Here is an 18,612-nt window from a genome sequence, read left to right on the forward strand (position 1 = left end):
ACCCATGTGTACCAAAATATTTACAGTAGCTCCTTTTATAGTGACAAAGAACTGGAAACTCAGAAGGGAGGAAGCAAATTGACTGGGGAATAGCTGGATAAATTATGGTATATTCATGTAACAGAATAATACTATAAGAATTATGGAAAGGACAGGTTGAGAGAAACCTAGGATAACTTATATGAACTGATATAGTGAGAACAATTTATACAGTAACAACAATGTAAAGACAAACAACTGTGAAATTCTTAAAAGTTCTGGACACAGCAATGACTACTCATGATTCTAGAGGATCCTTATCACTCTTAACCTGGAATATTACAAAGCCTCCTAACTGGACTCTCAGTTTCCAGTGTCTCCTCTCTTTAATCAGTCCTCTACACAGCTTCCAAAATAACAAGTAGAAGTTTGACATGACCCTTCCCTGTTCATAATAGTAATAGCTAGGTGTAATGTAATACCAAGCAAAGGCAACTTCCCAGGTTCAAAATACCAGCATAGGTGCTCTCTATTTTATTCAGTAACAAACCCAGAACAGAGAAGATCAAAACATGACATCATTCAAAATACAGCATTTACTAAGTGTGATTAAATAATCTCCAAGTACTACCCCACCCCAGGACCTTCCAATCATTCAATCAATTACAAAGTCTCTGTTCTAAATACTTCTCCACCCCTAGGCTATACCTTAATTAAGTCCACCACAAAGCCCCTCTTCTCAAATGGAGATTAGTTTCCAAACATAAGGTCAAAAGTTCCCCACCCCTGGATCACAATTGAATCTACCCTAGAGTTACATCAAGTTTAAACACAGCACTTAATACCCAAATGGAGGTCTTTTCTTCATCTTAACACGAGGCAAGTTCTCAGCAATCTTAGTTCCTGGGGAGACAAGGCTTAGCAAAGCCACAAGATACATTGCCAGTCCCTTCATGAATTTATCCTCTGTCTGTAGAACAGTCCTAGAACCCCTGAACACATTAGCAAAGCCCTCTCCCAGGATTTCTGTAAACATACAACAAGAAAATCCTTCTTCAGGGCTTCTGAACCAACAGAAAGGCTCCCAGACCCCTGCAACAACAGCACTGTCCCTCACCAGTGGACAGTATTCACTCTGTCTGCAGGACAGTCTCCAGACCCCTGCAACAACAGTACTGTCCCTCACCAGTGGACAGTATTCACTCTCTGTCTGCAGGACAGTCGCAGGCCTTCTTAGCGAACAGCCAGGTTCCAGGACTTCTTCAACAAAAGGACTGTCTTTCACCAGTGGACAAATCTGGCAAAATAACATCAAAACAGACAGACAAAGTACCAGCAAAACAGCCATGTCTCCTCAGTCCTTGGCAGCTCAGGGGGCAGGTCTCAAAAGTCCAGGGCAATTCAAAGCGGCCACCAGCAATTCTCTTAGTCTCTCTCTCTCCACGAGGTGCTGCTTCCAAAAAGATCTTCTGCCTCTCTCTAGTGTCTCTCCAAATCTACATCACCAGCTCCTCCCAATTCAGGACTTTCTTTTCACATCAACAAGCCCATCCCACAGGTGGGATTAACAAACTCTGGGTTTTAACACAATCAATTTGAAAACCAAGCCAATACAGGGGAATCTTTAATTGCCATTACTATCACACTAGGATTTATATATTGCTTTGCAAAGCACTTTCCAACTATTCTCTTCTTTTATCCTCAAAACAATGCTGGGAGAGCATGCCTGGCATCAGAAAGACCAGAGTTCAAATAGCGTCTCATAGACTTTGCTAGCTGTGGGACTCTGGGTAAGTCACTTAATCTCTGTTTGCCTTACATATGAGTTTCTTCATATGTAAAATGGAGATCATAATAGCACCTGCTTCCCAGGGTTGTTGTGAAGATCAAATGGGGTAATTGAAAAGTGCTTGGCACATCATGGTAAGCGCTATATGTTAACTGTTATCATCCCCATTTCACAGATGAGGAAACTGAGGCAAACAGAAATAAAAGTCAATTAAACAAGCATTTGTTAAGAGCTTACTACAGAAGGCACTATGCTAATTAGCTTCTGGGGATACAATGAAAGGCAAAAATCAGTCTCTGCTCTCAAGGAGTCCACAGTCTAATCAGGAGACAACATGAAAATAACTATGCATTAAAGAGACATAAGGAGAAACTGGAGATGATCTCAGAGGGAAAGTTGTTCGTCCTTTGTTTTCAAAGAGAAGCAATGACATGGCAAAGTTGGGATCGGTGTACCACGAATGTTTGGCTGCAGCTGAGCAGTCCCTTGAATTCAGGTTTTACCACAGGTCAGGCATAAGTTGTCTGTTAGAACATTTAGAGTGGAAGTGATGCGGTTTAGTGTTGCTGAGAACTCTGAAATGTCAGGGTAGAGGGGGTGTCCACCTGGAATGAATTCACACATTCAAACCAGCCAGTGGCAAAGTTTATTGTAATGCCAATAGGAGTGCTCAGGGTTTCTAGTGAACCTGCAACTTAATGGAGGTGTAACTGATGCTTACACACAAAAGGGACAGTGAAAGGACAAGGAGTCCACTAAGGAGTGGTAAGTAGTCTGAGGTAGGCCAAGAGCAGCAATGAAAGGACTATCAAGTAAGCTCATTAGGTGATCTAGGTGGGCTGGCATGGGCCTTGATTGGGCAGAGGTGCCAGTGATCTGGGCTGCTGAAATGTATGGGAAAATTCAAGGACTTGGGGTGCTTTCAAAGACATGATCTTTTCCTTTTAGGAGTCCACATCCCATCGCCCCATCAGAAGTGACTCTGGATTTGTGCATCTCAGGTTTCTTTTGAGCTTCTGCAGTTCTGCTTTGTTCATAGAGCACAGTGCCTTCTTTGATGTGGGCACATTACGTTTGGTGGTCCTGTGCCAGTGTCTCCCATGTCTCCCAATCAATACTAAAGTTCTCAGAGACCTTCAGGGTCCTTTTATCACTTCTTCTGACCTCCACATGAGCACTTGCTTTGGGCAAGTTCTCAGTTAAATTATCTTTTAGGTAAGCTTGCATTTGGCATACAAACAACGGGACCAACCCATAAGAGTTATGCTCTCTGCAGTAAAGTCTGAACACTTTACAATTCAGCTAGAGAAAGGACCTCAAAGTCAGGAACTTTATCTTACCAGGTGATCTGCAGAATTTTCTAAGACTAATGGAAGTGGAAGTCGTTCAGTTTTTTGGCATAGCTCAGTTAAGACTGTCCAGGTTTCAAAGATCATACAACAATGTCAGGACAGCTCTATAGACCTTCAGTTTGGTAGGCAGCCCAATATCTCTTCCCTTCCACACTTTCTTTTGAAGCCTCCCAAACACTGAGCACTAAGTTAAGGAGGATTAGATAAAGCTTCTTGCAAAAGGTGGCACTGTAGCTGAGATTTGAAGGCCAGAGAAACTAGGAGGCAAAAATGAGGAAAGGGAGTGTCCAGGTCTAAGGGACAATGAAACTGTTTGAAATCGGGGAATAGGGAGCCATGTGCAAGGAACAGCAAGAAGCAAAAGTTATAGGATTACAAAGTATAGGGAAGGGAACAGATATAAGAAGACATGAAAAGGTAGGAAGGGACTAGGTTATAAAAGGCTTTAAATAACAGAGGACTCTATATTTGATCCTGGAGGTAAAAGGGAATCACTGGAGTTTATTGGGGGTTACATTGTCCAATCTGTGCCTAGGAAGATTAATTTGATAGCTAAGTGGAGAATGGACTTAAGTGTGGAGAGACTTGAGGCAGGGAGATAAACTATAAAGTTATAGTTTAGGAAAGGCCTTGCTTGAAGTTCCATAGCTAATAGGTACCTGAGGTCACATTTGAACTGAAGTCTTCTTGACTCCAGTTCTGATGCTCTCTATTGCACTACCTAGATGCCTCAAAACCCTTTAGTAGCTCCCATTTCCTCAACCAACCAAACAAAAAACATTTATTATATGCCTACTACATAGCAGGTACTACATTAGGTCCTAGGGATAGAAAGACAAGGACAAAACAGTCTCTGCCTTCAAGTACCTTCCATTTTAAAAGATTTACAAACTCCTTAGTTTGACTCTTAAAACCCTTCACAACCTTGTTCCAGGCTACCTTCCCAGGCTTGTTATTTCATATTAATTGTCTTAACACTTTAAGAGGAAAGGAAAGGAATAGACATTGATGTATCAGGCACTGTGCTAAGAGCTTTACAAATATCTTATTTCTCACAACAATATTATTTCTCTCTACTATGAAGTAGGAGCCATTATTATTCCCCCATTTTACAGCTGAGGAAACTTTATGATCCATTCAAACTGACCTCTCTGCTATTCCCTCAACCTGGCATGCTATCTCCAGCTTACATGCCTTTGCACAGGCTGTCATCTGCTCCTCATCTCTGACTCTAAAGAATCCAAGACTTCTTTCAGGGCTCAGATCATATGACACATCCTACAGCTATCTGTTCCTGATCCTGGTGCTCTCCCTTTCCTCTCCAAATAATCCTGTACATATTTATATGCTCTATACCTTCAGTAAGCTTCTTGAGGGCAATGCCTTCCAAAGGTTCCCAAAGTGGGTGATACCACCCCAGGGGGGCACTGGAGCAATGGGGGTGGGGGGACAGTAGTAGCTTTGGATGCAACTGGGGGCACTGAATAAAAATAAGGGGGTGGTGGAAGGTTAAAGAAAGAAAATTTTGAAAAACTGTTCATTTGTACATATTTCATCTGTTGTGTTAATAGATCTAAAGTTGTAGTGATTATATTATTTAAAAAAACACACAAAATGCAAGTTATAACTGATCAGTGGTCAAGTCCGATTACAGGTATTAACAGGCAAATTTTGATATGTGAGTATGTTACACATTGTCAGGAAGTCCCACATGCAACCACAGAAATATGAGCATGTAATGACTTGTTTACAATACAATACTATATGGTTACATGATACAATATTATATCATCAAAATTTCAATGCAGGAAATCCCCCCACACACAAATTTACCATAAATTATTAAATCTTAGAAGTGTTATTTTAAAAATATTTTATATTTTTTTGAAATGATGCAAATTTTAAAAAAACTGTTAAAGGGTTAAAGAAAGTAAATTTGGGGGGAGTAGAAGGGGAGCTGAGTAAATCGTTTTTTGAAAAGGGGGTGGTAGGCCAAATAAGTTTGGGAACCTTTGCCTTAAACTATAGTGGACTTGTTAGAGAGGACCAAACTGTAAAAGCTACAATCTAACCTATTTTTAAGTTATTGACTTCAGAAAATTAGAAATGTATACAAGTAAAGATACTGATTGTTACCATTTCTTAGAGAACTTTTAACAAGGGCTCTACTCGTCTATTTCTGGGCAAATTGGTCTGACTTGTTCACATTCCTAGGGGTGATTACTGCTGCTAAGAATTTTCTCTGTAACATTCAGAAAAGAAAGCAGTATATTTTAAATGTCTGTTTTAGGTAAAATTTGAGGGAAAGAGCATATAGCAATTTGGGCTTGTTAGGGTTACATGAATGAAAATAATTCTTGGTCCATTAGACTCACCATTTCAATTTGACACAGAAATTTAGTTGTTAGGATGAAAAATATTCAAGGACACGATCATGATACCAAAGCAAAGGCAGTAATATAGACTGCTTCTGAGTTAATTTTAATTATCTGTAGCACATTCTCCTTGAAAATCCTGAGGCAAATAGTGGATCATTTAATAAAGGTTTTTATGTAAGCCTTATAAGGTCAGCTCTTACCTCTTAAATTCAATGAAGAGCAAACAGATTCAAAACTGGCGACCTCACCAGTGAACACCACCATGATTAATCAATTACAATGGAGTCAGTGAAGCACACTCAGCATTAATTTTCTCTTTCCAAAATTCTTAAAAGAAAATTTGAAAGAATTCCATTTGGAGAAAAAGGATGCTATTAAAAAAGAAAATTTTATAGGAAAATCTCCACAAGAATTATGACTCACATGACCAAACTCTTCAAAGAAAATTTAGAAACTGAAAACTCGAAGTACTCAGTAATTGCAACTATTCTTTCATAAATACCTTCATTTCTTTAGATGACCAAAAGAGGTCATGCACCCAGTTTACTTTCTAAGGGAAATAGTCTGAAAGAGGTCCCCTTGAACAAATTTGCTTAGGTCATGGGATTTAAACATACCACAACCATAAGTTCAATGGATAGAGAAGATGACATTTTTTCTCTTTAAATTGATTAAAGAACTTTAGATGTTTTATAGGTAGGAGGAAAAAAAAGTTGGAAGATAACCCAAATCTTACTGAAATCATTATGAGGTAAACACATTAAAGCAAATAGTTAATACATGGTCAGTGCTTTGTAGATTGAGTGCAGTAGAAAGAATATTGGACTAGAAGTCAGAAAATCTAGCCTCTCTTTTTTGTCACTGACCTTGGGAAAATCATATAACCATTCTGTGTCTTGACTTCACTCTCTGTAAAATGGGAATTACGTCATTTGCCCTACCCACCTCTAAGTAGGCTGTTGTAACATATGAGATAGTACATGAAAATGGTGTGAAAAGCATAAAGTGTTTTATAAATATTTAGTCAGTAAAAGCAATTACTAATTGCATATGTTAGTTATTTTACTTTGTTGTGTAAATGTTAGCTGTTTATTTCCCAAGAGGAAAGAATACACAGTTGACACTTGTTATAACATAGGCTTGAGGGAGACAGTGCCTGGAACCTTCTTTATTCCAAGCACTCAGATTTCCATCACTATTATTTTTAGCTCTCCTCTGAGTTCTGTTGCTAAGAAACATTCCATTGCCTCAAAGCAATTTACTAATGAGGATCTACATACAGTATTGAAGAACAATCTATTTTAAATTGTCATTCTAATTTAATCAGTAAGGCCCTATTGGTACCAATTAATCCAATTTCAAATTTTAATTGTAAGCATAGTACTCTTGCTGCTACTAGTATCTTCAAGATAACCTGGCATCTGAAAAGCAAATGGTTAATACATAATAAAGTTCAAAGGACCTACAAAGCAGGACACTAGAACTGGTAGTCAAATTCTAGATTTTATCTCGTTACACTGCTGATTCTGTACTTAAGCTTTCTCCATTTATAATGTAAAGCTATTAACACTTGGCTCTATCTACTTCCTGGAGTTACTTATTTTGAAAAAGCAACTTAAAAGTGAACTTTCAAAATACAACCTATTTGTTTGTCAGGGTTCCAAGGGGTAGTGTTGAAACCCCAGTTCAAGTCTACCTTTGACTTACTAGCTGTGTGTCTCAAGACAAATCCTTTGGTGTCTTTGGGCCTTAGTTTCATAATCTGTAAAATGGGTATAATATCTATGGTACTTATTTACAAACTTTAAAGCATAAATGCCAGGTATTATCTTCTTGTAGGAAAAAAATGCTTTGTTCAGTGGTAAAATGGAAAAGCATAGTATTGCAGTTGAGAGTGCTGGCATCTGTCATTTCATCCAACTTTTCATGACCTCATTTGGGGTTTTCTTGGCAAGGATACTGGAGTGGTTTGCCATCTCCTTCTCCCATTCATTCTGCAGATGAGGAACTGAGGCAAACAAGGTTAAGTGACTTGCCCAGGGTCACACAGCTAGTACGTGTCTGAGGCTGGACTTGAACTCAAGTGATAGTGTTCCATCAACTGTACCACCTAGCTACCCAGTTAAAACCTGAGCTTAAGTCCTGTGCAGCCAGGAGCAGGCTAATTAACCTTTCAATGAGTACACTAGGAAACTCAGTGAGACTGTAAGTTATAGAATAGTTACAGATCTGCACAGAGTTCCAAGTGATGGAGTACAGGCTCTGGGAAACCCCTTGAGCTCTGATTCAATCTCCCCATTCGATGTGGCATTTGCCTGAGGCCACAAGCCTTTTGTTATCACTAGCCAAAATCTCTCCTACCAGACCTGGTCCAGCTACTCCCCACCCTTGATCCTCCCAAAATATCTATACCCACATCTGTTACCCTTAAACTAGCCTAGCCCTCCAGTGTCAGTCATCTCCAGGTAGCCTCCAGCTATTCCCCACCCTTAATGTCTCATTACTGGAGTCTGACCTCATTTGACTCCTCCTCTAGACCACCCCTAGAACACTCCAACAATCTTTCTGTATATAAGCTCCATCTTGCCTCCATGAGGTAGCTGAGAATTACCTAGTGCAGACTCATTCTGGGTCAGATTATTCTGGACCACTTGTCCAATACAAGCATCACAGATATTTCAGCTCTCTAAGAGTCTACCTATTATGGCGAATGTTTAATAAACTTTGCTTTACTTTGGCTGAGAGAAGACTTTAGTTGAATTCATTTGGCAGGACCTGGAGTGTTGGTATTTTGGGGTCTTGCGCACCCCTAAGCCTTAAACCTCAACATTTTATGGTTCACTGACCTCAACACAAGTACATTGATAAAATCACATACTATACCTTTCTGCCCCCCCAAAAAAGCCCACTGGGCCTAATTCTGAGACTAACTTGCTGCGTAACCATTAGCAAGTCTCAACCATAATACTCACTTTCCTCATTAACAAAATGAAGATAATAATTAACACATGAGAAGCAACTTGCCTTAATATATGTGTTGGACCCAGCAGGTTCCAATCCTGCCTATGACACTATTAATCTGAATATGAGCAAGTATATTATCCTTATCGTTAGACAACAAACTCTGTTAAGTCCCTAAATTCATGTGATCATAGACTGAGAACTGGAAGGAACCTTAAGAGGTTATCTCATACAATCCTCTGTCTCTATTCATGGGGCAACTGAGGCTCAGGAAGATTATGTAACTTGCCCAAAATCACACAAGCAATGTGGTAGAGTTGGGATTTGAATTCAGATCCTCTGACTTAAAATCCAGCATTCTTTATACTATCCTGAGGGTTATTAAGAACTATATAAGTGAATTATTATTGTGGAGTTTGGGAAAGAGAAGCATGTATATTCAATGCAGATTTAAATTTAATAATCAGGATAAGAACATATATAGATATAGATGTTACCTCTTCGAAACTTTTATGCATTTCCCTAGTAGTTAGTACTCTCTCATCACTGTGTATTTGTTTTGTATATATTCTGAATTTACTTATTTGTGAAGATGTTTTATCCTCTAGATAGACTGTAAACTCACCAATCAGGAAATGTTTCACTTTTGTATTTGTTTCCCAGAGCCTAGCACATAGCTGACTTTTTTTTTTTTTAAGCAATCAGGGTTAAGTAACTTGCTCAAGGTTACACAGCCAGGTGTTTCTGGGTGGATGCTAAGTGTCTGAGCCTGGATTCGATCCCCAAGTCATCCCGACACTGGAGCCAGTGCTCTTACTCACTGTGCTACCTGGCTGCCCCCATAGCTGACTTTTTAATAAATATTTGTTGAATGAGTGTTATGGTTCTTCCTTTGGTTACATCATTTAACAGGTTTAAATAGAGTTTTGATCTGTGTAGGGAACGCTAGGTGGGAGAATTCCAACCAATGCTGAATGGCTAGAGCTTAGCAATTTATAGCCTTGAGAGTTACCTGGGGCACTGAGTTCAAGCAATTATAAAGGGTCACAAGGTGAGTATTTAATGAGGTAGAGCTTGATATCAGGTCTTCAATCAAAAAGCATTTATTAAGCACTTGCAATGTGCAAGTACTGTGCTAAGCTCTGGGAATACAAATACCAGTAGAAAGAAGGAAAGTCCATGTTCTCAAGGAGCTTACATTCTGAAACTGGGAAAGCCAATACATAAAAGGAAGATGAAAAGTGTTGAGGGGGACCCCGGACAACATACCTGGCTAGGGATATGGTGGAGAAAGTTCAGGGTAGAATGGAGAGGAATGAGACATGGCTAGTTTGGGCACCATCAATTTAGAGGGAGAGGCTAAAGGGGCAGAGGGTACTCTCGAGTGAATTCCAGGGTTGGATTGGTGGGGCATGGCGAAGGAAGGCTGATGCAGCTAGGAGAATGAGGATCCTAACTGAATCCAAGGCTTTTTTATCTTTATCCACTAGACCAGTTTTCTCACAAGAGCAATTAGGGATAATTGAAATATTTTACGATTATAACCTGTAAATGAGAAACCTCTCCCACCTCTAGTGTAATTAAATAACACAACTCTAACAAAGTTAGTTGTTGAGAGTAGTGGAGACTTACAGATGGATTTAAGAGGTGTATGCTTAATTTAGTAACAGGTTATTTAGACACCATAACACCGTATTTCCAGCAAAACATTTGGGGTTGACATTAGGTACTGTAGAATTGGCAGTAATAGGACCTGAGGTGGAACAAAATTATAAAGACAGGTGAGACAAAGGAGTACTTTGGGAAAGAAAATAGGGTATGTAGGTAGGACTGGGTAGAAGGGAGTCAGTTCCAGGCAAACACAGGACTGGGACTATTTAGGTAGCTAAAGGGAAAGATAAACTATGGCTTTGGTTAGAGGCAGCCTTAGGAAGCTAGAGGGAAAGATAAGCAGAGGCTTTGCTTAGAGGCGGACAATAACAGCTCATCACAGTGACTGGTGAGACAGGAGGACCTTAGCAGGGAGAGCCTGTCACTTCTGCTTGGAGGGATTATAGGGAGGAAGGACTAAGTGTTGCAAGCCTCGAAAAAAAGCACAATCCTTTTCTAGTACCTCTCCTTTGCCTACAATAACCTAATGCTCACTAAAGCTACTGGGGAGCTGGTTCATCACGATAAGAAGATGCAGGCTGAGCAATTCTTGAAGGAGAGCCAACAATTAATTCTGTACAAAGCATACTGGAGACACCTAGTACGAAGAGCCTCCCACGAACCACAGGCACTGGAGCACACCAAGAACCTGGGCTCGGGAGAGAGAGAAACCCCGCCAACGAGAGGGGCGGAGCTGTGGCTCGGCCCCGCCCACCCTACCCGCGAAGGCCAATAGCAACGGCGCGCAATCTTCCGCTCCGCCCCCCCTTCGGCTCGCCAACTCTCCGACTAACGGACGTACGTTTAAATAATACCCAAAGGTTAGCAAACCTCTGGATATCCATTATCTCATTGGAGTCTTATTACAAGCGCCCCCTCCCCCAACAAAATCACCACCGCTCCTTCCATTCACATCCCGACTCCGGCCTCCTCGAGGGCCGAGGGACAGACACCCAGTGGGGATCTTCCACTCTGTGCAGCCCAAGAAACGAGACTGGAAAGCTCGTACCCAGACATCCAGTGGTCCCGTGACCGGAAGTGATCGCTTCTCCCTCCCTCCCCTTCGAGATGGCGAGGAGACCGGAAGATTGGCCCGGCATGCCCCTGGTTTCCGGTGCCCTCTGGCCCTTTTCTGTCGCCCGCTCTCTCTGCTGCTGTCGCTGACTGGCGTGCTCGCTCCGGGACTGGGGCTGCCGGAGAGGGGCGGCGGCTGAGGAGTGGGCAGGTCGTCATGGCCGCCTCTAAGCCCCTGGAGGCGGCGGTGGCCGCGGTCCCCAGCGCCGGGGTGGGAAGCGGGGCGGCTGCTCCCAGCGCGGGGGGCCTGCCTCGCTGGCAGCTGGCGCTGGCGGTCGGGGCGCCGCTCATTCTGGGCGCGGGCGCAGTTTACCTGTGGAGCCGGCAGCGACGACGGCGGGACACGGGCAGCGGCGGCCGGGGCGATGCCGGGGGAGGCCTCAAACGGAACAGCGAGAGGAAGACCCCCGAGGGCAGGGCCAGCCCGGCCCCGGCCGGGGCGGGCAGCGGCCACCAGGACGGCACGGGCGCCCTCGAGGAGACGGTGAGAGCGGCGGGGAGGGCTCGGAGACGCCGCCCTCTGCAGCCTGGCAGCAGGGCACGGGCCCCACGTGGGGCTGAGGATCCTGGGGACGCGGTCGGCAAGGGGAGGCCGGTTAGGGGATGGGGTGCGATGGAGGCGGGGTGTCTTTCGAGGGGCAAATTGGTGTCTATTTCTCTGTGTCTCCCTCTCCAAAAAAGGGGGGATTTCTTTGTGGAGAAAGCTGTTTTTGGACGCTCCTCCCCTTCTGTGACACAGCATTTGATGGCTGAAGGTTCAGGCGTGGGGAGTTAGAAGTCCTGTGTCCCCATCACTTTAATTAGCTTGTAGCCCGGATTCTTTACTATGTAGAAAAGGATCTTCATACGTCACCTGTTCAAACTGGAAGAGCCCTTCTAAATTATTTTGTCCAAACCTTTCAACTTTACTAGTGTGGAAACTGAGACCCTTAAAGGTAACTACGTTGCCCAAGGTCACACAGGTTCCAGGTACAGGTTCAAATCATGTCCACTGTTTTTTACCCTACTAGCTACTCTCTGCTTGCTGCTTTTAGGAGTTATCCAGATTTGCCTTCAACAGTAACAAAGAATGATAGCCCCCTCCCCCTTTTTATTTTCGGGAGAGAGGAAAAAGGAATGTTATTGACAGTGTTACACTCTTGATTAGCCAGTGGAAATGACTGATTAGATTATATTTTTAGATACTATATATCTAAAAGTGGAAGTGGGTACATTTTTTTTTAATGGGTTTACCATGTCCGTTGAAGCTTACTGAAAATCCATTTTCCGTCTTTAATTGGCTTACCTCCTTCGTTGTAAATGACAGATCCATACTTAAGGTATCTTAATTGGCAAGCATTTATTAAGCACCTGCCACATATTGGGCACTTTGCTAGATCACTTGGGATAAAAATTTAAAAAATTAAAACTGTCCCCATTTATAAGGAGCTTAACTTTCTAATGGGGAAGACAAATAAAAATACAAACTTATAAATATAAAGTGAGTAAGTGCAAGTAAATATAAAGTAGTCAAATACAAGATCATAAATTTAGAGCTGGAAGAAGCTATCTAGTCCAATTTACTATTTTGCACAGTGGAAGCTAATGAGATTAAGTGACTTGCCCAAGGTCACACAGTAAGTATCGTTTGGGGATTGAACCAGGCCTCCAAATCCAGTACTCTATGCCCTCTCAATCTGCATCTCTGATTTTTTTTGCTTGTCAATACAGGATGGCTGTTGTGCTTCTTTCTTTGCCATTTGGCATCAAGTAGCTATCTATGCAGGCTTGGCTACACTATAAAGAACAGGGATTGTGTTGTTGATGTCCTTTTAATCTTAATGAGAAAAATTCACAGTACTTCTTCCTGTAGCACTATGTTTGAAAATGTTATGCATAAAATCCTTTTACATCTTAAATAATCAAACTGGTCAACACCTTAACGGCCATGTGCCCTCTTCTGGTCATCCATGCTAAAGAGAGAAGCATTGTGGTGCAGAAAGATCAGTGAATTGGAGTTAGATGACTTAGGTTCAGATCTCAGGGGTGTCATTTACTATCATTGTGACCTTGAGTAAGTCACTTCCTCTTTGAACCTTGGTTTCCTTATCTATAAAATGAGGCTTGGACCGAGTGACCAGTTAGATTCCTTCCAGCTCTATAGCTTGTAGAACTCGTTTTTTGTTTTTTCTTTTTGGAGGGGGGAAGGCAGGGCAATTGGTGTTGTGACTTGCCCAAGGTCACGGCTAGTAAGTATTAAGTGAAGTACCCAAGGCCTGGTTTGAATTCTGGTGTTCGGGACTCCAGGGTTGGTGCTCTATTCTCAACTCCACCTAGCCACTCCAAGCTCATTTATTTTGGAATGGTAAAGACTTATCTTATTTGCATTTAAGAAAACTGGTGGGGTTAGGGGAAAGAATTCTTGGGTGAATCTGAAGCTTTTACTTCCTTTTCCTGCCACCTGCTAGGTTTATGAGTTGGTAAATCAGTTAATCTCTAAACCTTCTCACATCTGTATGATGAAAGTATTAGATTAATGATCTTTTGACCTCTTCCAGCCCTAAAAGAACTGAAGTTCTGTGATTCTATATAGTTGAAAAATTAGTAAGTTGTTATTTGAAGTAACTGTCATATACATATGACAATATTTTAAAATTGAAATAAAAGGATGATTCATTCTTTTCAGTAGGAATGAAAGAATGATGAAATGAAAAGCTTGAAGAGATATGTTAAGAATTTTCTTAGTTTTGAGGAGAGGTCTGGTTTTCTAAATTTTGACAGTTGTTTTCTTTGATAAAACTAAAAACTACTTAGACATTGATTTTTATTTAATTTTAAGTCCCATCCCTCCCAATTCTTTTTGGCATTTGGCTGGAACTTTGCCAAGAATATTTGGAAACTTTATGCAAAGTTTTTTCCCTTTAACAGGGTAATATTTCTTCAACTTAAACTTATCTTGTCTCTTCAGTAACATTGTATTTTATATATTTTCTCATTCGTTAAATTACTGACTGAAAATCAGATTTTTATCACCTAAATTATTTGTATATTTTGGGCTGCTATAAATTCTTAAAAGTTTGTCTTAATAAATTTCAGTGAAAACAAGTACTGCCAAATAATTCCAGGGTTTTGCCTTTTCCACAATACCACGGGAAACGTTTGTGTGACGATAAAAATAAAGTCCTGCTTTGACTTGATAGAAAAAAGTGTTATTAATACTAAAGGTTTGGGTATCCTTGAACCAGCTTTAAAAAATGAAATTTATAAAAGAATGAGAAATAGAAAAGACACAGATAAAGAAAATATTAAGGATGTGTTAAGTATGCCTTTGGTCTTCTGGGGTTGATTTTTTTATGTAACTACTAGGGGTGATCTAGAAATACTGAAAAGAGCTTTTTCATAATTTTCATGTTTCTTCTGAGATCATTAGCATTATAGTTAATTTTGCTTTTCTTTTTTCCAAAATTAAGAGAGATTCATGATGAAGAATATTAGCTACCTTTCATGTGTTGGAAAAGCATTGCTTTAAATTTTAACAGTACCTTTCTGAGGGTGGAGAATCGAGTAGTTTTGTTTGTTTTTGTTTTTTGATTTTGCTTTTTTTGGAGGGAAGTTGGGGTTAAGTGACCTGCCCAAGGTCACATGGCTAATTTTTGTGTGTTAAGTGATGCCGGATTTGAACTCAGGTCCTCTTGACTCCAGGGCCCGAGCTCTATGAGTTGTTTTTTTGTTGTTGTTGTTAATAATGGAGAAATTGTTTTGTACTCTCTCCTGGGGTGTAGTCGGTTCTTCAAAAATAGTTAAGGCCACTTTGAGTAACTTTGTCTTCCTAAATATTTGATGTTTTTATTGCTCCAACTAAGGTGGAAAACATAGGTTTTTTTCTGTCTTCTGATTTGTGTAAATGTGGAAAAATTCAGTACAGACATTTTTCAAGGCTTAAAGTTAGTCTGTCTTTCCTTGTTTCCGAAGTTGACAGTTTAAAATTGAGAGATAAGATGCAAAGACAAATAATATATTAATATATTTACTATATTAACTCTGACAATTTTTGAGATTGAAGATGTGCACACATTCAGAAACAGTTCAACAGGTGCCTTCCCTCTCAGTTGCCTTACGTTTATGTTGTGTTTTTTAACAGTATAAAGATAAGCTGGACAGCTGAAGGCCACAGTGGAAAGAGCATTAGATTTGGAGTCAAAAGGTGATTCTAATCCTGGGTCTCACTAGCGGTTCTGGCCTCCTTGGTCAAGAAAATTCTTAACCACCAAAGTACCTGGCACTATTGAATGGTTCAGTAGAAATCAATGCAGTTTTATCAGTGGATATAACATTAAAGAATGCACGATATGCCCCTTGAGACCTTTCCATTTGGCTTGCAGCTGAAACCTACATTTTTTGTCTTGCCTTAGTAGATAGAATGTGTGCTGGAGAGAAGGGATATTGCTTTCTGCTAATATCCCCAGTGTTTTTGCTTATAAGAGCTTTTTTCATTCATTCAACTTTGCAGATCCTCTTGCATTTGTAAAATAAAGGTTTGGACAAAACCATCTCTAAACTTCCAATTTTAAATTAAATTCAGTCAGTATTTATCATGCCTCTGCCTTGTGCCAGGCAGTGAACCAGAATCTGTAGGTATAACAAAGAGAAACAGTTTCTACCCCCAAGGGAGTTTATATTCTGTAAGAGACAACATGGATAAATCAGAGTAATTGAGGAGAGCATTAAATAATTGGGGAGCATCATGTAGGAGGTGGGGTTTGAATTGAGCTTTTTTGAAGAGAAGATTGAAATTCTGAGAAACTGAGGTGAAAGAGTATTCTAGGCATAGGAGGTAGCTCATACAAAAACAGGTGGCACAAAATAAAATATTATGGGAATTATGATATACTAGTTAGGTTCTGAATTTAAAGTATTAGGGTAGAGTAATATGAATCATTTGAGAAAGGTAAGTTGAAACTAGTAAAGGGCTTTATGTGCCAGATAGGAGTTTGTATTGCATCCTAGAGGCAATAGGGAGCCACTGAAGCTTTTTGAGCTAAGGAATGTCATGATCAGTGGCATGGGGGCTGTTGCCAGTTTTCTTGACCTAAGTCTTGCCCCTGGACTCTGAAGACTCTGGAGGAGAGAGACTGACAACTGTGCACAGCTCTGCTGCCCGCACTTAAATCCAGTTCACTTGCAAGTCAAGACATGTTGTCCTGTTGTCATTGCTCCTCATCCAGTATGAAGGATGAACAACTGTAAACAATTGTCCTGGTCAGTGCTGGTGAAGAAAAGACATAAGAATATCCCTCATTCCCTCCTTATATGTAGTACAGAATTCCATAATTGGAGGATTATGATGGATAGTGGAAGATAGTGATGAGGGTCAGTCGGTTCTGTCTGTCTTGGATAGAGTTGATAGGGATAGAGAAGAGGAAGGTATTAGTGAGAAATATTTCAAATGTAGAATTGGCAGGACTTTGTAAATGGTTGTATACAATAATATATGAGGCAGAGAGGAAGAGTGTTAAACCCAAGGTTTCCAACTTGGGAGACCAAGTGAATGAGTGGTGGTGCCAGTGACAGAAATGTCAAAGTCAGAAGAAAGAACAGGTTTAAAGGGAAAGAAAATAATGGTTTACACACATAACTGATGGAACATATTGCAGAATATAATTGTGAGCTAAAGGAGTTTTAGGTTCCTAATCTGTCAAGTCTTTTTTTTGCAATTTTTGTCAATTTTTCATGTGTAAGACTGTGCCAGTCACTTATTTTGGAAATTGTAGAACTATGAATCAAAAGCAAATGACATTTATATTATTAGAGCTTTCTAATATTAATCAGCTGGGAAAGTGTTTGAACAACATCTGGTGAAGTAGATACAGCAACAGTTAAAAAATTAAAATGATTTCATAAGGAACCAAATCATATTCTACTTGGTACCATTTAGTAATAGCACCCTGAAGTACTAATCTTGGTTCTAAAAGGGAAAAAAAAGACTACATAAAATTAGGAAAGAGACAGGGAAAGAAGTTCCTTATTACTATTTAGTTACATCCCCCTAAAACAGTTTATATAACTAAAATGGTATATTCAGTATCTTTCAAAGATCTGATCACACTTAAATTCAGGCTCATTTTTTGGACTGCTTTGACTACTTTTTTCCCCTCCTTAAGCTGCTAAATTTTTTGGTATGAATATGAACTAAATTATTTTAGACTAGTCTTAGAAATGAACATAAGTTCTCTAAACTGTTTGGACTAGCATACATAAATTTGACTATTTAATGGTGGAGCCTTCCTTGTTAAAAGCTGCTTAACTTTGCATTTGAGCCATCTGAAAATGTTTTTGCTTTTTTTTAACTTGTTTATATCATACAATAGAAGTTAGTGTTTAGTCTATCTTGGTGGCCTTTGGAAGAAGGAAAAATTGTGGTTTGGGGAGTGAAGTTGCTGAATTTCTTTAATGAAACATGACTTTGGTAAACTCTCCCAAATATAACCTATACTATATTCATTGCAGCATGAGTAAAATGAGTTGCACTAGCGTATTGCTCACCTGAATTATTGCGTTAATCTTCTACTTTCCTTTCTTTACCAGTCCCCATTATGTGCCATTGACAAAATAATCATTTGAAATGCCAGAACTTCAGTGGTTCTCTTACGGTCTTTAGTTTGGAAGGCAAACTTCTTTGACATTTAAAATCTTGAACCATCTCAGTCCAGCCACATTGGTCTATTTTCGATCCTTCTGTACTTCACATTAAATCTACCTCTTATGTTTTTCTATCGGACTGCCACCTTCCCTTTATATGAATGGTAGGTTTATCTTGTCTCTTCTTGGAACCCCTACTACCTACCCTTCAAGGCTCAGCCACCTATAAGAGGTCTTTCTTGATTTCCCTCCATCCCCAGTTGCTTCTACTCCTTCCCCTAACCAAACTACTTTGTATTTTATTTTGTACATACCTTCTACTTATCTGCCCACAGGGTATATCTCAGTAGAGTATAAGTTCTTTGAGAGTGGCAACTTTTTTTGTCTTTGAATTCCCAATACCTAGCACGAGTGACACTAGGCCCCTAGATAATGGTAGGCACTTTTAAGAAAAATGCTTTAAAATTTATTTTTAGTTTTCAACATTTATTTCCACAAGATTTTGAGTTAAAAATTTTTTCTCCCCATCTTTTCCCTATCCCCCACCCCAAAATAGCCTACTGAATACCCCTTCCCCCAATATGTTCTCTCTTATATCCTTCCCCCATAGCTCCCCTAAACTTTCTAGTAGGGCAAGATGGATTTCTATACCCCAAAATAGAATTTTTCCCTTTTTTTTCCCAATTTTAAAAACTATTTTTTCAATTTTAAACAAACACTTAAGAGTTTTTCTTTAATACAGTATAACAAGAGTATTCTATATGAAACATGAATATCCATTTCATAGTCCTACTTTTAAAAAATAATGTAA

At 40.0% G+C, this 18,612-nt stretch overlaps 2 protein-coding genes across 3 annotated transcripts in view; one reads left to right on the plus strand and one right to left on the minus strand.

Moving 5' to 3' along the window:
* The window catches only part of LNP1 (leukemia NUP98 fusion partner 1), a 65,010-nt gene extending 53,411 nt beyond the window's left edge, over positions 1–11,599 (minus strand). The window contains exon 1 of one of the 2 annotated variants that reach the window (XM_069065366.1): positions 11,497–11,599. The gene's annotated coding sequence lies outside the window, so the exon portion shown is untranslated. Of the gene's footprint in view, positions 1–11,118; positions 11,201–11,496 lie in introns of those variants that run through there. The other variant, XM_069065364.1, reaches the window with a different exon arrangement.
* TOMM70 (translocase of outer mitochondrial membrane 70) overlaps positions 11,194–18,612 on the plus strand; it is a 37,149-nt gene continuing 29,730 nt past the window's right edge. Inside the window, exon 1 of the mRNA XM_069065356.1 lies at positions 11,194–11,667. Coding sequence (XP_068921457.1) covers positions 11,341–11,667 — 327 coding nt within the window. The 5' untranslated portion in view covers positions 11,194–11,340. The remainder of the gene's footprint in view (positions 11,668–18,612) is intronic.

Source organism: Petaurus breviceps, unplaced genomic scaffold, assembly GCF_028583685.1.
Source record: "Petaurus breviceps papuanus isolate PSGF00001 unplaced genomic scaffold, PetGlider_PUasm1.0 90683, whole genome shotgun sequence".
NCBI lineage: Eukaryota > Metazoa > Chordata > Mammalia > Diprotodontia > Petauridae > Petaurus > Petaurus breviceps.